At 39.1% G+C, this 21852-nt stretch overlaps 2 protein-coding genes across 3 annotated transcripts in view; one reads left to right on the top strand and one right to left on the bottom strand.

Annotated features, from left to right (window-relative positions):
* fndc3a (fibronectin type III domain containing 3A) overlaps nt 1-7093 on the bottom strand; it is a 58138-nt gene extending 51045 nt beyond the window's left edge. Inside the window, exons 1-2 of the mRNA XM_074640389.1 lie at nt 6650-7093; nt 1736-1879 (exon numbers count right to left, since the gene is read on the bottom strand). Of these exons, the coding sequence (XP_074496490.1) occupies nt 1736-1846 (111 nt within the window). The 5' untranslated portion in view covers nt 1847-1879; nt 6650-7093. The remainder of the gene's footprint in view (nt 1-1735; nt 1880-6649) is intronic.
* Nucleotides 7094-10311: 3218 nt separating this feature from the next.
* On the top strand, nt 10312-21374 carry rcbtb2 (regulator of chromosome condensation (RCC1) and BTB (POZ) domain containing protein 2). Of its 2 annotated transcripts, XM_074640387.1 has the most exons (13): nt 10312-10510; nt 10752-10788; nt 11948-12082; nt 12487-12637; nt 13463-13629; nt 13711-13869; nt 14642-14749; nt 14839-14981; nt 15286-15476; nt 16180-16306; nt 19265-19404; nt 19508-19638; nt 19751-21374. In XM_074640387.1, the coding sequence occupies exons 3-13, from the start codon at nt 11957-11959 to the stop codon at nt 19889-19891; spliced, it is 1584 nt and encodes a 527-aa protein (XP_074496488.1). In that variant the 5' UTR covers nt 10312-10510; nt 10752-10788; nt 11948-11956; the 3' UTR covers nt 19892-21374. The 2 variants fall into 2 exon arrangements, with proteins under 2 accessions (XP_074496488.1, XP_074496489.1); XM_074640388.1 differs by lacking the exon at nt 10752-10788 and having other exon boundaries at nt 10372-10510.
* The last annotated feature ends 478 nt before the right edge of the window (nt 21375-21852 follow it).

Below are 21852 nucleotides of genomic sequence, written 5' to 3'. Positions count from 1 at the left end.
CTAGATTCCACATCAGCTCATGTCCGTACGACCATCCTTGCGGAAAGCATAACTGAGGCTTGATACCTCTAGTGCATAAACAATGTCATCATGCTATAGTTCGAAAAACACAGCAACTGCTCTGTGTTATCTGATACTTGTTATTCCTCCTCATAGCACATTTCAGCGATCATGAACATGCAGTGTCTCAAATTGGTGTGAGCAGCAGGGTGGTAATGATGTAAGCCAGGAAGGATCTGCAGCAGCATTTTACTCCTCTAGCTCTCATAAAACACTGTAAACACTGACAGGGGACGAGTACAGGTAATCAGGTAACCTTTGTGGGAGGTGGTAAGGTAAGTAACTGAATTCCATGAGAACAACACCCTCACAGCCCAACTCAACCAGCAAAATTTGATCTCTGTATGAACAAAGCCCGATTCAGGCGAGGGATTTTCCACTGTGGAAAATGACAAGATGGCTGGAAAGGCATGTTTATAGGGCAGCGCTAATATTAGCAAGTCTTATCTAGACAAACTGCATAAGACTGAGGAAATGACGGATATCACTGTGGGTTCTACGCTCTCCCCCAGGAAGTCACGGAAACTTAAGCAAATCGAACAGATGACCATCAAAATGACAGGGAAATCACCCGGGCCTGTCACGGCCACTCAATCTCACTCTGATACTGACAGGAGATGATGGGGAATATCACCCCATATCCTGTACCCATACAGCGAATCAAAACTGCTATCAAAACTGAGAGAGATGTGGTTCCTAACAAACAAGCACCTGTTGCCTATGAAATATCTTATATGCTGAGTGAGGACAGCAGATCCGTTTGGGTTGTTTCAGTACTTATCTGAGTAGCAGCCATATGTGCATATTTGTTTAAGCATCTGAAACAAGCTACTTAACGCATCAGGTTTCACAAAAGACACGTACTGTACGCGGTTATCAATGTAAATGTATCAGAAAACAGTTACGACGATTACAACAATGAGATTGAGTTTATAGCAACGGAGTGAAAGGCTTTTCTCTTTCAAATACAGCTGGTTTGAGATATTAAATCTTGATTATTTCACTGCTGCAGTAAGTTATGGCAGAAGTTAAATATAAAATAAATTATTAATATAAAATTAAACCAATTCATACAGTGGCATCTCATTTTTCTACAGTCATATCAACCAAATCTACATGCAGGGTTTCAGACACCTTCTGATTTATTATTGCCTGACACAACCCTGGCTCCAGCCTCTGCTGGACTACATGTCAGGCCAAATACCACATTAGTGTTTCCCTGCTGTGCTGGTCAAACCATACACTATGCCACTGCCTCTAGTGTTACTCACTACCTAAGTAAGTGCTCAAGTGCTTTAAGTGCACCTGCCAAAATTTCTCAAACTCACTGATTACGTCTGTGATTGTAATGCATTTTAAGGCATCAATATTCATGGCTTTGCAAAGCAGCCAAGTGTTATGCATGAAATTGTACAAATAATTCTGACAAACACAAAAAAGCTAGCACAAGCTATTAAGGCTTTGTTTTCCATATCGTAGGCTCAGCTACATGGACTCAAAACAGTTCAACAAAGGCCAACAACAGAGAAAATAAGCCAGAGCCACCACTTCTAACAAATCCCTTCAACTGTAATTACAAGGCAGATTGCTAAAAGTCTATTTGGGAATAACAGACTTGATTAAGCGACTGTGACTAATAGCAGAGACACATGAGGGCGGAGGGGTCTGAGCGTACCTGCTGGGGGCCCTCTCCATTGACCATGGCTGGGGGCGGTGGTGAGGCCAGAATTGGGAGATCAGGGCTGAGAAGCTGGCCGGACTCCAGAGGTGGGGTGTGGTCTGCCATGTCTCCCTCATTCACACCACTGAAGAGGTACTCCTGCAACAAAGAAACTGCGGTCAATGGAAATGCACAATTTGTGGTGTCATCGTCTTGAGTCTTTCAGCCAGCCATTAGACCTGTGATGAGAACTACATTTACCCAGTGTCCACAGGATGCGGCTTCTCTCTCCCATCCCCTACTATACAGTATGAGTGAATACCATGATGGGTTTATATTTTGCAGGTATATTCATTGAATAAAATAGAAAATAACAGCGAGCACGTCTCCAGATCTTGAACAGTATCGGGTGCATGGTAGTCGTAAGAACAGAAGAAACAAATAACCGGCCCTCACAGATAGTGTCTTTTTTCATTTATTCTGGGCAAACAAACGAATGCATTTCAGCTATAAGGCGTCATCGGCGTGGCGCGACGCTGATGATGGCTTATAGTTGAAACAGGTTTCTTTCAAACGTATTGTTTTTGGCTTTAAGACTTAAGCAGGTTATGAAAATCAAGGATGGATGGATGAAAAGATGGCTAGATGAAGGGACGGGTGGATGGATGAATGTGCATATTCGTACTGATTACTACAAATTGATAGGATAATATTTATCACTACAAAATATCGATCAATTTCTAGAGATGTTGAAATCACTTTTCATTTAAACATTACAAACAATATGACAGTGACAATTACTGTATATAAAGACACTGTATTTAACTGCCATAATTCTGTATGTCATTATTTGACATGTTATGTTTGTTTACATTATATTATTTATGCAATTTATTTTCATGAACATCAATTTGTTTGTTTTTTACACATAGGAACTATGTTTACGTCTTGTGTTCTGCGGGGACACATTTAGTTGTGGCAATTTCCTTCTAGACATACATGTGAAGCATTCATTTTAATTTTAAGATGATTGCATTGCCCGTTCTTGAAGATTTAACGGTGTTCAGGACTCATTCCCTCTCGGTTGTGTGCAGCCGGCAAGGTATGTCTATTTCATGTTTTGTTTCAGAGCGCACATTTACATGACATTTACATGTCTACAGTTTGTGTGCCATGCAAACGTAATTATTCGGTTCATTGTATTGTATTTTGAACCGTTCGATGGTGGATTTGATGATGGTTATGTTGACTGAGGTGCAATTAAGAGATGATTAAATCCATCAGTAACAGAAGAACCACTGTGTTGTGTATTTCCTGGAGGGAGTGATACTGTAGCCTAAATTTTATTTGGATATGATTGTTGGGCAATAGGACACGCATCTGCTATCCTCCACTGCTGGTGGATTTTCCCCCCAGTTTTATGATGATATTAAAGTCTATATTTAGTGATTTAAAAGTGGGAATTTGGCACACATCATAATTAATTTCAAAACACATCCGCTGTTTTCCACTGCCAGTCACGCACTGGCAGCATTTTCTGGCACAGCAACCCAATTGCTGAGTCTGAAAGATATTTTCTGATGCCATCAATGAGCAGCCAGGTTAGACCAGTTGTTCCATCCAAACTAAACAGGCCTGATCAACAACCACAGACAGGGTTGATCGGATTCATTTCCTTTTATAGGATATAAACATGGCCTGTAGGTGAAAGTTTGTGCCATTGTGGAAGTCGATGTTGTCTACACTTCTGTTTTGGTAATTGGTACTTGGTCTTTGCCAAATGTTGCTTGCTCCACTTACATGGAATTTGTGTTGTTGAGGTGATGCAAGCTAAGTTACTTAGTTAGTATTATCAACAATAAATCACAGCAAGATTGAAAAGTGGTTATTGGTATGCCACAGTTCAGAAAGTTTTTCCTTCCTTCAAAAGTTAGATACACTAAATAGTTTTGTTTTTTTAAAGACATGCCATTATACAAGCACACCTGCCTTAGGTAAAACAAAATGTGAAAAAGCCAAATGGATAGGAAAAATAGAGAAGATAAAAATCTTTTTCAAAACCACTGCACCCAATTATCCTATCAGAGGATTAAAAAAAAATGTTTCCCTCATGTCACAATGTTAGAGGAAAAGACAAAGCAGCCATCAGGTGGCATAATGTCTTGTGCATGATGTCTGTCAGGTGACAGGTATGGACAACTTACCTAGCACAATAGTATAGTGTTAGAGTTTAAATAACGGGATAATTTAAAGGGAGGGGGCATATGAGAAGAGAGAAGGAAATTGTTGCATGTGGTAAAATGCTAACCCCTTCAATTGAAAAATAAGGCTGCAATGCTGTTTGCTCACATCTTCACATTACAAACAAACACTAATATCCAAAAGCTGACTGTGGTTGGAAGCATATGTCTTGTCTACTAAATTCAAGCAATCAACAAATGCAAATCAACCAAGAGGGATTATAAATAAGCTCATGTCAAGTCAAACCCTATGAGAGTATCCAGGGAAGATACGGTTCCTTTTAAAACACTGCAATGAAATAAGACTATAAAGAGCCACATTGAGGTCTGACCACTTGTGGAGAAAAAAAAATAAAAAATGAAACAATTACATGGCTTACAAAAATGCAGACACAAAACAACAGAACACCATGAGAGAAATGTAACATGTGTCCTTGAACCTAATTACAATCGTGCGCATGCGCCCCTAAACCTCACAGTGATCTGGCTTATCTGTCAGCTTTAGCCCCTCCCATCCTTAAGCTTAAACAACAAAGTCAGTTTACAGTGTGATGGTCAATGAACTGGGTTTGAGGGAACCGTTGCTACAGTGCAGGACCGGCATGTGATTAGCCTAGTATTACTAGCAGGCATTAGATGATGGCAGGCCCCTTCTGTGGTCACCAGGCCTCCAAGTCAATCACTGCAATCACCTTGTTATATTACTCTATAACACAAGACAATTTCAAGTAAATGAATGTTCAAGTCTAAAATGATTTGCCAAGAACACTCATCAGCTAGCTAAGGGTCAGTGAAAGGAGAAGTAACAAAGGGAAATCCCTGACCACCCACATTTCACACACATAATGAAGCTCCAAATAGCATTCTATACTCACACTGGAAATTAAGATTTGACAGTTGATTATTCATTTTCCCAAATATGACATCATTGTGTGGGTGATATTAAATATTTTGTATACTTTAGTCAGTACCTGTGGAGGCTGCATGAGTGACACAATACCTGAGCTAAAAAAAAAAATAAAAAAAATGAACACAGTGCAGGTACTTTCCCCCCTTTGCTTCTTTGCCTTCTCTAGGAAAAAAATGTGTCTATAAAAGTTACTAATAAATAATCAAAAAATCACTACAAACTCTTGTTAAACCCAGTTGAAAAACACCAGCTGACACTGGTGTTAAACTCCTGTTGTGGCTGTATTACACTAAAGCCTGAGCACAGCCTTTTTTTGTCGCAACACAATAAACATTAGGGCTACTTCTAAATCGAAATTGTGGTAACATCTGTTGTTGACTGTAGATCATATTTGACTGTGCATTCAATAAGGAAACAACAGCTGTCTTTCAGTTACAGTTTTGGTGAGATGGGGGAAAACACCCTGAATGGGTAGAATAATAGCTTAACACTAATAATTAATAATAATAGCCAACATTAATAATAGCCAACACTTCTGTTTATTCCTCATGGATAGATAGATAGATAGATAGATAGATAGATAGATAGATAGATAGATAGATAGATAGATAGAAAGAAAGGTAGATAGATAGATAGATAGATAGATAGATAGAAAGAAAGGTAGATAGATAGATAGATAGATAGATAGATAGATAGATAGATAGATAGATAGATAGAAAGAAAGGTAGATAGATAGATAGATAGATAGATAGATAGATAGATAAATAAGATAGAAAGGTAGATAGATAAATAGATATAGATAGAAAGGTAGAAAGGTAGATATATAGATAGATAGATAGATAGATAGATAGATAGATAGATAGATAGATAGATAGATAGATAGATAGATAGAAAGGTAGATAGATAAGATAGAAAGGTAGATAGATAGAAAGAAAGGTAGATAGATAAGATAGAAAGGTAGATAGATAAATAGATAGAAAGGTAGATAGATAGATAGAAAGGTAGATAAATAGATAGATAGATAGATAGATAGATAGATCCCAAATTGGGAAATTATTGAAGTTAAGTATTAAGTAAGTAAGTATTGTTAAGTATTAGACAAAGGCATAGACAAAATCATGATAATGATAAATAAAAAACATAAGGCTTCACGTGTATAATGATTTGGAAAAGGTCAGTTTGTAATAAGGACTATAATGGACCCAGGTTTGAACCCTGATGCGGTAGTTTAGCTGGAACACCTGGAGACATGTCTTCCTATTGCCAGACAGCTTCACACGGTGTACAGTAACAGCTGCTTCTCCATTTAGTGCATGTATGTATTGGACTTAGCCTCACCGTTAGCCACTTAGCTAACCCATCTCTGCTTTCTTACAAGCTCTATCAACTACAAACATGTCTAACATGTCGCATTAGTAATACTAAAGTCAATGTTTAGAGGTAATGCTCTTTATTTGCCAGAGCTAGGTCCATAACTAGGTTAGCTACCTTGCAGCCAGGACAAGTGTTGACTCTAGCTACAGGTGTGTGTGTGTGTAAGTGTGTGTGTGTGTGTGTGTGTGTGTGTGTGTGTGTGTGTGTGTGTGTGTGTGTGTGTGTGTGTGTGTGTGCTTAGCGTTATGTCATCATAGCTGCTCGTTATCTAACGTTAGCTGCAGCAGTCAGCTAATTCACAACGATCACCTACAGTTTACATCGAGTTCCCTCAACAGACACAGTTAATGAAGCACAGACTGTATAAGACAACAGACTAGGTTCTTAGCAGCTATCGTTACTCACTCAGTCAGTGTGGACGGACACAGTGATGATGCTCAGCGGTGGTTCCTCTGCAGCTCTTCACCAAATGTTCAGCGAGCTCCGATGACTTTCCTGACACACCTGAGCCGGATACCTGGCTAGCTACCGTTACCTAGATCAACACAAGACCAGGCTAACTGTGACATGCTAGTGTTAGCTGCCTAATGCTACTGAGCTAATAGTTAGCAGGATGAAGATGGTGCTGTTCTCGTAATGTGAACGACGACTGCTCGTATTGACTACACCTGAAACAGACCGAAGTGACTACCGAGCGGTAGCGGTGATGCTATGTATCGATAGTGTCAGCCTGGTGCTGGTTTTATCGAGCTAACTTTCCATCCAGCTCTGCTGCTCCGCGCACTGAAGTCAGGAATGTAGCCATCGCTCCAGAGCTCAGAGTGCGCATGCGCTGTGTGTTCATTACCAATAACACATTCACAGATAGCAGATAGAAGAGACACATTTATAATATGGTCATATTGTTTTACTATTCAGCTTGTGTTGTGGTTGTGGACAGTAATCCGTACAGTTATAATAAACTTCATATGTCAACCTACATGTTCATGATTTTAAGGAAAGACGTTAAGGTTGACGTGTCTGTGATCGGTTTGCTGGATCAATTCAGTCGCAGAGAAACATGAAACACATGTGATTGACGTGGATGTGATCTTTTTCAGTTTCAGTGTTGCCGTGCTGAGTTATTACAGAGGTCTTCAGACAATACTGAACCGAGGCCAGCGTCTGTTTGGTAATTTCCGATCTACCTTAACTGCATCATGTTGCCTTTAAAAGACACTGTTCATTCATCTTTACTGTTTCCTGTACGGGAAATAGAATTGTTATCTATCTATCTATCTATCTATGTTATATTCAATTATAATGTCTTTCATGTGTGACATTTTATATTGAAAGGTTGAAATAGTGGTTGCACATGGGTGTTTTATTTCTAAGGCTCTACCTCCTGATCATTAGACTACAAAGTGTCAGGAACTTGATACTGAGGTTTGACATCACAGACAATCCATGAGTCACAATCCAGTATCACAACACCTCATTTTAAGCAAATTCACTCAAGAATGTCTTGGTTTCAGAAGCCCTTTTCATTTCATGGCATGCTGCAGTGCCAAACTCGAACTTAGACTTACAAACCAATTGTTAAACCACAACCTTTGGTACAGCCAGACAGCAGGTTAAGGGACTGTATTAAAATTAGTAGTATTAAAATGGCATATTTAAATATCATGCTTTTATTTTACCCCAAAAACAAACACACGCACATTACACAATTGTAGACTGTGAGCTACTGTCCATCCATCAAAAAGTGCACATGGAATTGGGAATGGATGTATTCGAAATATACAATATATACAATAATGCACAATATATTACCTCACAGTTTACTTATTTACTTTTGGAGACACAAATTATACTTACCAACACATGTGAATTTGTTTTCAAATAAAATATGAGCATGTCAAATTAGGGTCTGTAAAGCTTTGGCACAAACAAGTGCAATGTGTCATACACTGACATGCACTAAGGCTAGGCTATCCATGGCTCCACCTGCTGGTTGCCATGTATTACATACAGTTTCACTGATATTAGTATGTTAGTTAAACATTTCAGTTCTAACTAGTAAAGCAGGTTTGTTCTCCTTGTGTTATATTGTTTTGTACTGTTTGTACATTACTGCATAATTGTTGGCCTAGCTTCATGTGTAATTTGCACTTACTAATCATTTTCTCTCTATGACACCAACAAACATAAATATCTCTCTACTTTTTTCCTGTGAATAACAGTGGATCCTGGTTGATATATTCTAGCATGTACAACAATTGACTCTGATCTGAACATTTCAATATCATAGTACTCAGTCACATTACAAAAACCTGTGTATTTATTAAACCCTTATATTCATGTTGTTAAATGCCTTCTTGCATAAATTGTGATTATAAATCCCCACAAAGAGCATTCTAGGGTTTTTTCAACACAGTTTTCAAGACAGGATGATGATGACGGTGCAAGTCAGTACACAGAGAGAAAGTGCTTCTCAAGTGCCAGGTTTGTTCACTAAGTCCTTTGCAGCCCACAACAAATCTATATTTCTAAAGGAAGAGGTGGGTTTTGTAGATGTGAAAATGCTACAAGAACTATGTAATTATTTTATGAACAATAATGAATCTCTCATGTAACAATTGGCTTGGATCATTGGTTTGGTTTGGTGTTGAAAGAATACAAGGCAGGGAAAATAATCTATAGTCTAATAGAATAATAAGTATTTAGATCCGATTTGTAATCTGAAACATCAACACAACAGCAGAGTTTGTGGTTAATCCTTCACAATGAAAAGGCCAACCACTTCTTTGCATTTTGCACAGACATTCTGCAGTCAAACAGAGAGAGTTATGATTTTTGTTCCTATGCAACTATTCTGCAATATCCATCTACATTTTGGACAATGTTTGCCAGAACATTTAGTGCCAGTGGTGTGACAAACATTTATCACAGAGAAATGGAAGTGAGATCAGGGTGGTGGAAGTGGATTGTGTAATACAAGCTAACATTAAAATGTTACATACGAAATATAAATGTATTCATGTTGGCCTGCAGCTCACATCCAATAGTTAACATGCTAACTGTATGCACATTAACATGCAAATGAACATTAGCAATAAATTCTGAGCACAGCTTGGCCGAAGTACAGCTCAGACTGATGAAGGCCGAACCAATTCTAACAAAACAGATGAGACCAAGATGTACCCAAAAGGCCACCATACAGAGAAGAAACCCTTTTGATTTACAACATGACCTTTCCTCTGGCACCACCATCAGGTTAAACTTTACACTTGTGTCCCCATTTTTAATCCATCCAACAATTGTTTTTTAGTGTGTAATGAGCATTAGAGCAGCATGGAGCTGTGTCACATTTGGTCATGTTTGTTTTTCACTCAGCTGACTTCAAGGCAATCACATTTTGAGCTGTCATCAATCTGTGCAAAACAAAATGAAAGCAAAGTGACTTCAGTAAGCAAATAGGTTGGATATGGTTGAAGATACACAGATAGACCTATGGAAATATAGAAAAACTTTCATGCAAGTAGCACCTGCATCAGTTGCATCTGAGGACATGTAAACAGAACATGTGTAAATATTGTAATTATACTCATTATACAAATTATTCAAATTAAATACAGAATATAATATTAAATGTTGTACTATTAAAATCAATGTAAGTGCATCCAAATTAAACAAGCTGCACAATATACTTATCACCCTAAATGTTTCAAATCTTGATTTAATTGGGGTTAGATATCAGTACAAATGGAGATATCACTATCAATAACTTTATTGATTTAATTGATTTTTGTTTTATGGATTGTATAGCCCTTTTTACTCATTTTTAATATTCAAAACAAATTGATAAAGTATTAGAGTTTTATTTTTTTTAAATGATATATGTATTTGTTTAGCACTTTTCAAAAGCAGATAGCTGCGTCACAAAACACAATTTAAATGTTACAAAGTCTATTACTAAGAGATAGTAATTATTTTGCCCATAACAAACATTAGAAGCTCCCAGCTCCGACTGTCTGTGAACGCACCATCTCACTACAGGAAGTACCGTGGTGTGTTTGTGTGTTTTCAGTCGGTAGTGATCATAGCTAACGATAACAAGATGCACCCACAGCTGCTGATGTGAAGCTAGCTCCATACCAGGCTGTCGACATGATCCCATTAGCAACTTGAAACGCAAATATGTTGTCTGACAACCTGTCATTGTTTCAGTGTTCAGTGAATAGAAAACGACACCGCGGAGGAACCAGTAGCTAGAACAACAGCCAGGTACCGTCAACAGATTGACCCGCAGCGGCTCCAGCAGCACAATACTCATCATACTCCTTAATGCTAATTAGATGAAGTTAGTAGGTTTGTTTTGGATCGTTTAGTTTGATAGTCAGGCTTAGTTAATGGTAGCCTAGATGCTACATTAGCCACTGTTATGTTGCTACTTTGTAAACCAGGCTGTAAGTCTCACAACGCTGCTGTGTACTGCCTTGTTTAACGTCATGTGGATCCTCTTTAGCATCTGTTGATTGGAAGTATTGGACATCTCCTAAGCGGTGAGTAGGTGTACTGAAGTGTACAGTAGGTAGGGAGGAGTGGTGTTGATGAGGTCTGGGTTCATGCTAAGTGCAACTCTGTTATTGCTCATTGAGAGACAATCACTGTAGTTTTGCCAGATATGACAGTGGGGTATTGGTGCTCATATTTCAGCTGAGAATTGCTACTAAATGTCAATCATATTAAATGATATTCCCTTTCTATGTATTTGACCTAATTGTAATGAGTTTTGGGAAAGGCAGCTTTACTCAAGGAGACAAGGAGGCTTTATGGACATATACTGATTTTGAAAAAAAGTCAAGATGATAAATAAGCTCCATTAAATACAGAGGCCCAAGTAACCTATTTCAAATCTATTAATGTGAGCTGGTTATGCCACCTGAGAACATCATGATGTAAATTAAAAAGAAGAGGACATCCTTCACATATGGTTTAGTTTCCATTGCACTGAAAATATCTCATCAGGCTTTAGATATGGTAGAGCAAAAGCAAAATGTGTAGGGGTATAACCTGGGCTTCACCCTCTCTGTCAGTAAACACATGGTTAAAGGGTTTACCTCAGGCAACACCCATACATGTTTTAATCTGTCTACAAAACTGGGCTCAGTGCCCACTTTCTGTCTGGCCTGGGAAAACCTTGGTAGACCATTTATTCTCTCAGCTTTTATTGTGTGCAATGGTTGCTACAGACTGGACAATACTTCATCTCCAGTTTACAGTAATTTCCTTTTTTTGGCATAGGCTATCACTGAAACAGTGTAGTTTGACCTTCTTTTGGTCAGATTTTTGCCATTTGCCATCTTTTGATAACTGTATGATAAAAAACAACAACAACAACAACAACAATAGTAATTTGTATGCAATCATTTATTTACTGGAGCAGGAATGGCTTTAACTTGACAACTTCACCGCATTCCTGCTTGATTGTGATGCCACATTTTACTTTACCCTATGAATATATTCTTTCTGTCAAAGATACCCAAAGTAAAATGCTTAGGGAAAGGAACATGCACATGTTGAAACAGCATACTTTTAAAAAATCTTTCCATGAAGGCCTTTTCCAACATTTCCTGCTTTTGTACACTGTATTTGTTAATCAAAAATTGTGGATGACTCTCATTCACATCTGTTTAACTGTGTCTTCTCCTCATTTCACAGCTGAGTAGTATGCTGGACGTGGGGAAGTGGCCAGTGTTTGCGCTCCTTCCTCCTGAGGAACTACGGCTTATTCGTCAGGCTTGTGTCTTTGGCAGTGCTGCAAACGAAGCCCTCTATGTCACAGTTAATGACGAGGTAACACTTTGGCTTTAAGCAACGGTGCTCTAATCCTTTTGTTTACATGAAGATGTGTTGCAAGATCTGACCGACTTAATCTCCTTTCATAATATTGGTTTGATTATTGTCTATTTCGAAGTGGATAATGTTGCAGGCCTCTCACGTTGTGGTTGATGCAGGTTGCAGTTCCAGGCACAGAGATAAGCAGATAGAATGAGTCTATCTTTAGACGTACAGGCCTAATACCCGAGCAAGCTCCATCTTTATCCTGGTAAAGGTGTAGGACGTGCCTGGTCTTGCCTCCCTCGCTCATTTGTTTGTCCCTGTGGCCCAAACAGGTTATTTTTTAGAGAAGTCAATTGTGATTAAATAAAAATACATAATGTATTAATATTCATCAGTGATGTTTGGTCTTTTTGCAGGTCTTTGCTCTGGGCACCAACTGCAGCGGCTGTTTAGGGCTCGGAGACCTTCAAAGCACTATTGAGCCGCGCCGGATTGATGTCCTGTGTGGAAAGAAGATTGTGTCCCTAAGCTATGGAACAGGACCGCATGTGGTTATCGCTACTGCAGGTAATCCAGTCCAGAAAACTTTTGTTTGTCCCTGAGGGGATGATGCAAAGTTCTGACATCACAAACAACAAGATGATGCATGCAAATGTCTAGAATCTGGTTTTATGACGATGCTGTGTCATTGCTGCCTGTACACTATCAAATATCACCTATCAAATATCACCTATCAAATATCACCTAATTAGAACAAAACAGTGCAAACAAATAAGGTAGTTATTAGAGTCTAATAACTTGTATTCATACGAGTATGATCTGAATATACTAAATGTTCTATGAATTATGGTAATAAGGCTTTCAGCTAAAGGCAATTTTCCGGCTTGTATGCTGACATTTAACAGTTCACTGTGTTTTGGTACAAAAGTGGCCTTCTTGTTATTTGTGGGTAAACTAGTCACACAATGTTGCATCAAACAATAGACAATTATTGTAACCCTTACTGGTCCAATCAGTGCTTAGCCATAGAAATTAGACTTCTATTTATATAGATAATGTGATTGTAACATCGATGAAAAACGTGCTTCTTGTTTCCCAACCAATCAGATTTCAGATTCTAGTGTGTTTTACTCCAGTCAGTGGTATAAACACAACTTTTACAGCATCAAGAAACAAACATTGATTTACTAGTTGTCATGTGTCAGTTCTTGTAGTACAACAGACCTGCCAGTTAATTTCAGAGTGGTGGCAACTTTTTGTTCACATATGGATCACAGATTTTGCCTTTTATCCAGATGTCTTTAAGGCATGTGAAGTCGACTGCTTCTTATCTATTAATAAAATATTAACCACTGAGACAACATGAATGAAAGTTTGCCCGCTGCTCCGTAGATGGAGAGGTGTTTGCTTGGGGCCACAATGGCTACAGCCAGCTGGGCAATGGCACCACCAACCACGGACTGACCCCGGCCCTGGTTTCCACCAACCTCCTTGGCAAGAGAGTGACAGAGGTGGCCTGTGGCTCCCACCACACGATCGCCCTCACAACTGATGGAGAGGTAACCTATCATCCGTTGTGTCTTTCATTCTGCTTTATCTCTGCGTTGCTTTGGACAGCGAACATTTATCTCTGTGTTCAGGTGTTCGCGTGGGGTTACAACAACTCAGGCCAAGTAGGTTCAGGGTCGACTGCCAACCAGCCGACACCACGCCGGGTCAGCAGCTGTCTGCAGAACAAAGTGGTGGTTAACATAGCCTGTGGTCAGCTCTGCTCTATGGCTGTACTGGACAATGGAGAGGTAATGTGTCTCATCCATCTGCAGACGTTTAGCATGAACAAGTGAATCAGTGCTCTCGGTAGGTCAACTTTTTTGGCAGTGGGCAGTCCTCTATTTTGAAGGGGGTTGGCTAATGCAAATGTGTATCACACCTAAACATAAGGTGACATGGCTAATCATTTTATGTTCTTATGTATTTTTTTTTTAGAAATATACAGGGGCCGATCATTTTAAACACATTTTTACCCTGATTTAATGTCCCAGTGTATTCAAAAGTTGTTGTGTTGTCTCCACCAAGAAGACAGTGTTAGAATATACATAGTATATGCACTAACGATTATGATTATTAATATTTTCTCTATTAATCGATTAGTTGTTTGGTCTATAAGATGTCAGAAAATGGTGATAAATGTCGATCAGTGTTTCCCAAAGCCCAAGATGACGTCCTCAAATGTCTTGTTTTGTCCACAGCTCAAAGATTATTCAGTTAACTGTCATAGAGGAGTAAAGAAACCAGAAAATATTCACATTTAAGAAGCTTTTTTTCTTGAAAAATGACTCAAACTGATTAATCAATTATTGAAATAGTTGTCGATTAATCGATTATTTGTTGCAGCTCTAAAAGAATGTGAAGAGAAAAATTGAGAGAAAACGCAAATCAACTGCAGATATTTTCTTTACAGTATTTGATATAGGTGAAAGATAATAGAAGCTCAAAACAATTACAGAAAATCCTCCCCACCAATGTCTTGATAGAGTGTGTGCGTAGTCTGAATCTGTCCCCTGTGTGTAGATCTATGGTTGGGGCTACAATTGCAATGGACAGCTTGGTTTGGGCAACAATGGAAATCAGCAGACCCCGTGCAGGATCGCTGCTCTCCAAGGTGTCAATATCGTCCAGGTAAGAGCCCAGGGAGAGATAAATCTCATAAAGCTCTGTTTTGATCATTTATTTCAGTTAACATTGAGCTTAATTCCTTCCATATACAGGTCGCCTGTGGATATGCACATACGTTAGCACTTACAGATGAGGGGATGGTTTACGCCTGGGGAGCCAACTCGTACGGGCAGCTGGGAACAGGCAATAAGAGTAACCAAGCTCTCCCCACCCTAATAAACACAGACAAGGAGAGGTTAGTACTTGTTTTCTACTTTGGCCTCAATTAGCAGCGACACCTCATCGCCATCACAACAGGTCACTGAGGGCCGCATGACGGGATCCTGACAGATTTAATCGCTAAATGCCTCAAAGGCATAACTTGTTAAACATCGTAGAGTAACAAAAGACTGCTTGCTGACTAGAAATATATTTGTCTATGATAGACTGCCCTTTTTGCCTCTTTATTAGACGTATTTGACGTATTTCAGCATACAGTCTGCTTAAGAAGGCTGTACATTAGCAGGACGTTAAGGTTTGAATAGTGCTTTTGCCACTAGGATGGTGGAAGTGGCTGCGTGTCACACCAGCCACACGTCAGCTGCCAAGACCCAGAGCGGCCAGGTTCTGATGTGGGGTCAGTGTCGAGGTCAGGCTGTGGCCAGCCCCCACCTCACCCATTTCAGCGGCACAGACGACGTGTTTGCGTGCTTCGCCACACCAGCAGTCACGTGGCACCTCCTCTCAGTAGGTAAGAGTTTTATAGGAACATAAATATTTTAAAAACTGACGAGGAGCCCAAGAATTCCTATAGCATCCTCAATAATTATTTTTTGTTAACCATGTGACATTGTCCCATTTACCCTGTTACTGGTCAGAGGTAAACATACCTCAAATTCCTGGAAGTGGTCTAAGAAATAAACAGGAAACTGTGTTTCCCGTCCACGTCAAACAATCCTATCATATTACCGACTGACCTCATTTGAACTCAGCTCAGATGGATCAGAATTTATTTTTTTGTTTACACTCCATTTTGTAAAGTTAATGACATCGCTCTGAAAAATGTGTTTAACTAACAAGCCAGTGAAATCATCAGCGCTCTCATGAGTGCAATATGTTTCTGTCTGTTACCTGTTAACTGAAGTGCTGCAGGACTAAATAGTGACTCCAATTAAATTTGTGATTCCCTAGAATGTCCTTTTTTACTAAGTGTACCAGAGAGAGTCATATCTGTAGGGTCTAAATGCATCATTTTAAATTGCATTTATGGGATTTTAATAAAAGAATGTATTCCTGTACATAATGTCTTTACAGAGAAATATGGAGGTTGTTACAAGACTGTAAAATAGACATAACACTTACCCAGTTTCAAAGACAGGCCTCATTTAATAGAAAACATTTAGTTATTTACTAGTTCCTTAAAAACAAACGTACTTTTCTTTATTTTTTGCCAGATGGCGATGACTACCTGACCGTTGCCCAGTCTTTGAAGAAGGAGTTTGACAGCCCGGAGATTTCAGACCTGAAGTTCTTGGTTGATGGGAAGTGTATCCATGTTCACAAAGCCCTGCTGAAAATCAGGTACGAGGACCCTCAAAGTCCAAAGGCAAAATATGAACTGGTGCTACTTGGTTCTTGGGATTATTTAGTGATGTGATGATTTTTTCACCTTTTAGTTTTTTCAAATTAATATTTACTTTTTTTTCAGTGCAACATAAACTCCTTAAAAATTAAATGGAAGTCTAGAAAGACTAACCAAAAAAACACATTTCCCATCCAGTCACATGACATTTTGAGTAGCTGGTATGTGTCTGGTGAGCTGTGCAAACCTTTTGAGCTGTACTTGCTCACATGCAATATTTATTTTTGTTTAGACTATCTTTTTATTGAGTTTCTTATACACAAACCAAATTAAGAATGACCTTTGGATGCACATGATGGTCCTTTATGTAGGAACTGAAACATTGTCTCCAGGTTTTCCTCTCTGAAGTCGAGCCACTGCACTCTTTTCTTCTTTGCTCGACTGTTTTTAAGCAATGGTTTTCTTTTCTTCCTCACCGGAACAGCCTGCTTCTCCATCCTGACTTTCATTTTGGTCACATGAATCTATTTTTCACATTTAGAGGTTGTGCTCGGTCATGAGTAAAGAGAGCGTTTGGTATACCATTGTGGGGTTTTCAGGGGAACAGAAACACACTTTGATGTTGCAGCATTGTGGGATTGTTAATTATAGCAACATAAAAAATCAAGACAGACAAACCATTTTGTTAATTGTGCAGCCATCATGATAGCAAACACACTGATCTTTCTATGATAATGAATTTAACATGCTGACTGCTGTGTTGCCTGCATTTGAATCTGTTAGACAGCGTTTCCTCTTCTTTCCTGTTAATGTCACGGGGAAGCCAAGACAGACCTATTGTTTCCTGCTTTTCTTTTTATAACCACACTTGGACACAAAGTATCTGCGTTCCGGCTCCTTGCTCTTTTGCACTGTCAGGAGGAAGGAGCCAGACTGTCTGCGATGTCAACCCTAGTGCACGCGCTCACGCGAATATATGCAACAGAGCAAAATGTGCGCTCTGGCAAGATCACATGCAAATGACACGTTTGAGATGCACATTGAAGAGTGAAGACTCGGTTGGTTGTTTAAGCGTGTCCTGAGAAGAAATGATAGGGAGGCAGTGTTTTTGAGTCAGCAGAGATTAGCAGCCAGTTAAAATGGTAATCAGTATTTATAATGCAGGAGGGCCAGAAGGTACAAATTAAGGAAAATACTGTGGGCTATAGTTGTTGGCAAAGTGCCTCTGCTACGCCTCAGGAAGTGTATTATGGCATTAAGAGTGAATTTTAAGTTAGATCACAAGAATATATGAATATATTTCATTTTCACTCTGACACCGTGTTACAGTAAGAATTCCGGTATATTACCCACAGATGTATATACTTATTCAGTTATAAATTATGTAGTCCTGGGATTCAGATAAAATTGTATAGGAGAGAAAACATGATTTACATCCAAATCAGACAAATAGAGAACACAAATTATTACAAACATGTATAGAAATTATGGCTGTCAAAGTTAACACGATAATAACGCGTTAACGCAATTTCGTTTTAAGTGCTTTAACACTTTAATGCAACTTGTGATTTTTAGGTTGTAGCAGGCTCAGTTTTAAAGGTAGGGTGAAGATACTGATATCATATGAAATTAGAAAACCAACCATGTCGTACTAGCGAAGGAGCCTAAATAACACTCCAAACTTGCGCTAAATTTAATTTAATTTTTATTTTATATATAGTACACTATATACACATAAGTATATTTATATTTACCGTACTTGTGTCTATAAGTCCACATAATGTTATTTACATAAATCCTTGAATGGATTGACCATCATGTACAGAAAAATTACAATATTAATCCCCATGAAGGAAATTAAGCCTTACAAGAAACAGACGAGAGGGACACAGGACCAGTACCCAAATAACGCTAATTTGTTTTAATGGCACTAATTAAAATATTGAACGCAACTTGCGATTTTTTAGGTTGTAGCGGGCTCAGCTTTTAAAGCTAGAGTGAAGTTATTGCATCATCTCTTGACCTTTGACCTCAAGATATGTAAATGAAAATGGGTTCTATGGGTACCCACGAGTCTCCCCTTTACAGACATGCCCACTTTATGATAATCACATGCAGTTTGGGGTCAAGTCATAGTCAAGTCAGCACACTGACACACTGACAGCTGTTGTTGCCTGTTGGGCTTCTTGAGTTTGCCATGTTATGATTTAAGCATATTTGTTATGCTAAATGCAATACCTGTGAGGGTTTCTGGACAATATTTGTCATTGTTTTGTGTTGTTAATTGATTTCCAATAGTAAATATATACATAGATTTACATACAGGAAGCATATTTGCCCACTCCCATGTTTATAATAGTATTAAATACTTGACAAATCTCCCTTTAAGGTACATTTTGAACAGATAAAAAATGTATGATTAATTTGCGATCAATCACGATTAAATATTTTAATCGTCTGACAGCCCTAATAGAAACAAAGAAATATGAACTATTAACTACTAACCACGTATACTTCATATTACTTCTGAGTGGTTTTAAAATGATACTGTGGTGTTTCAGATTTTTGCAGATACATTGTTCATTTTAACAGACAACCACTATTTCCATACAATATGGAATTAATTAGCAGTTTCTTGCTTGAGTTGTGTGATCGATCACAGCGGACCTCAAGTCTTTTTTTTTCTGCAAATTTCATTTTCATTGGTTGGTAATGCAGTTTGCTGTAAGTGCAGGCTGCACTGCGTTAACCTCACAATGATAATATAACTTTGACAACAAACCTTGGCTTGAGTTCTCTGAAAGTAGGATGTTGTTTTTGAATCACTTACAGCACGATTTGCAAAACAGCAGTAGTGTTAAGTACACTTTAAGGACAGGCTAACACATGCTAAATCACCGGTGTGGTATCTTTTACCCTGTCACTGGAGCAGTCGGCTTATTTTCTTCCCTCTCCAGATGTGAGCATTTCCGTGCACTGCTCAATGAAACGGATGAGGATACCATAGAAATCCACCAGTTCCCACACCTGGTGTACCGAGCCTTTCTGGAGTACCTCTACACAGACTCTATTAACCTGCCACCAGAGGATGCTGTTGGTAAGCCCACACATGGACCACAGTCCTCTTACACACTGAAAAAGTCAGGGCAGAAGTCCTAAACACACTCACCTGTGTGTTGTCCTTGTGTGTGTGTGTACAGGGCTGCTAGACCTGGCCACGTTCTACCGGGAGACAAGGCTGAAGAGGCTGTGCCAGGAAACAATCAAGAGAGGCATTTCCGAGGACAACGCCATCACTCTGCTCTCTGCCGCTGTCAAGTATGAGGCGCGGGTAAGCTCATAGCCCCTGACACACAGTCAGGCACCGTGGTGGCGGGGGGCCTTCTCAGTAGCTAGTCAGTTATACTCTTCAGCACTGACCAGACAGACCTCTTCATTTTTAGGACCTGGAGGAGTTCTGCTTCAAGTTTTGCGTCAACCACCTAACGGCTGTCACGCAGACCCAGGCCTTTGCAGACATGGACCACGACCTGCTCAAGAACTTCATTAGCAAAGCCAGCCGCTACGGGGCCTTCAAAAACTGACTAGAGTGCCCACCGTAGTGACGGATTCAACACGACGAGGTCTCAGTTCACTGAGAGTCGACCCTAGACCAAAGTAAACACCAGGCTGATCAGCACTTCAAAGCCTTGTCGCCGGGGATGTTAACACCGGAGAGGCAAACGGTTTCAGGTTTCACCATCTGACCGCTGCTTCTGTGTTGCTGCCCTAAACCTAGCCCACACACACACACACACACACACACTAGTTTCTCGGGGCGTAAATATTGGGTTACCTCACTCGGGGTCAGTCACAAGCAGACAGTGCAGAGGATGAATAGAAAGATGTTCCACAGTGATCGTCTTTGTGTTGCTGACAATAAGCTTCAGGTATCTGGTTTGTTTGATTAAGCTAGTCATCAGACAGATGGGGTGCCTCACAGTGACAAGCAGCTCAGACAGGATGCCTGGAAATGCAGTATGCTAAACTTAATTCATTGCAGTATAAGTGTTGAGGTGTAAGTACTTTTTTTTTTTTTTTATAACACTGCCCTTTTATCAGTTAGTAAAACAAAATATCAATGTGTATATCGTACTATAGCCATGAACTGACACTTCACATTGTGCTGCTTTTTATGAAGCCTTGATTCTCAAACTTCCTGGATTGAGAAGTCATATTTAATGAGGAAAACACAAGCCGTTCTTCTGTTTTTAGAAAACGGCAACATATGTTTGACCCCCTTTTTTTCTGAACAACTATAGTTTGTATCTGATCAGTGATAATATCTGTTCTCTTGCATATAACAATGTTAAATTTTGCCACTTTGTTTTATATCATAGTTATTCACCTTTGCCATCCAAACTGACTAACATTTGCACTGTTTAGCTGTAGGCAGTTACGTTGGCCGCTGACATAAAAAGGTGCAGTCAGTTCTGAGAGATCAGGACATCCTGCTGCATGTTTACTTGTGTTCAGATTAACCCTCCGTGTGCAGCCGGAAACGCTGTCTGACTTACACAAAGCATATCGGTTCCTGTGTAGCCCGTCAGTGATGTTACACTGTAGGTGCAGCTCATGTTACAGTTTTGTTTCATTGCAATTTGCTATGTTTACAAAAAGTTTTATTTTTTTTTATTATTTGTATGTCGGCAGCAAACTTCTGGATGTTTTTACAAGTCTTTCTTTATATCTCGCCCCCCCTCCTGGTAGCACCTTGTGGTAATGAAATAGTGCTGGCTTCGTGTAGTTGCCAACTGACTGTGTTGAAATTAGCCTCACATATAGGACCACAAGGTCTTAAAATGTAGTTACCAGATAATTCCACATTAAATGTCTAGATCCGAGCAAAAATACTTTTACTTTTACTTTTACAAGCCAATTATTGTACTTTTTTGGAACATTTTGATAATTACTAAAAAAAATGCCTGTGTGTTTTCATTTTGTACGGGAAATGCTGTAAACTGCTGACACCAGAAATAATGATAACATTTGATAATCTAAAATGTATTAAAAGAAGTAACTACATGATTTGATGTATGTTTTATTTCTGTGATTGATGGAATAATTTACAGCTTTGATATGTATACACAATTTAAAATACTGAAGTCAATATTTAGCACATACAACATGTTTGGGTAAATGTACAGTTAGCTACATACTACTAATACTTAAACTGTGGTATACAGTCTGTGTGTTTTACCAATAGCAGCTCTAAGCCATTGGGGGGCAGTGTGTTGTACTTGAATATCTTTTTATATTACTGCATTTGTGTGCTGAAAACCTGCTGAGTACCCAAAGTACATGTTGAGGTTTTCACACCTGCTTCACTCTGCTTCACCAAAATATCACACTTATCTGCATATTGCAGTTGCACCGTCCGGTGAGTGAAATGCAAGCAAATGAAACTTGCAACATTCAAAAGGCATGTAATACTTAATACGCAACTCGTAATATTGCCGGTGTTATGTCATTTATACAGGACGTGGGGACAATGATTTGAACAGGT

The sequence above is a fragment of the Sebastes fasciatus genome, chromosome 7, assembly GCF_043250625.1.
Source record: "Sebastes fasciatus isolate fSebFas1 chromosome 7, fSebFas1.pri, whole genome shotgun sequence".
Classification (NCBI taxonomy): Eukaryota; Metazoa; Chordata; class Actinopteri; order Perciformes; family Sebastidae; genus Sebastes; species Sebastes fasciatus.
The sequence above is the reverse complement of the archived record's forward strand: the minus strand, read 5'-3'. Positions and strand labels throughout refer to the sequence as shown.

Excerpts from the sequence above, each read along its gene's own strand:
- rcbtb2 (XM_074640387.1), top strand. The coding sequence starts at position 11,957 with ATGCTGGACGTGGGGAAGTGGCCAGTGTTTGCGCTCCTTCCTCCTGAG. Across the intron at positions 12,083-12,486 it reads ATGTCACAGTTAATGACGAG|GTCTTTGCTCTGGGCACCAA; the intron begins GTAACACTTTGG and ends GTCTTTTTGCAG. Across the intron at positions 15,477-16,179 it reads GTGGCACCTCCTCTCAGTAG|ATGGCGATGACTACCTGACC; the intron begins GTAAGAGTTTTA and ends ATTTTTTGCCAG.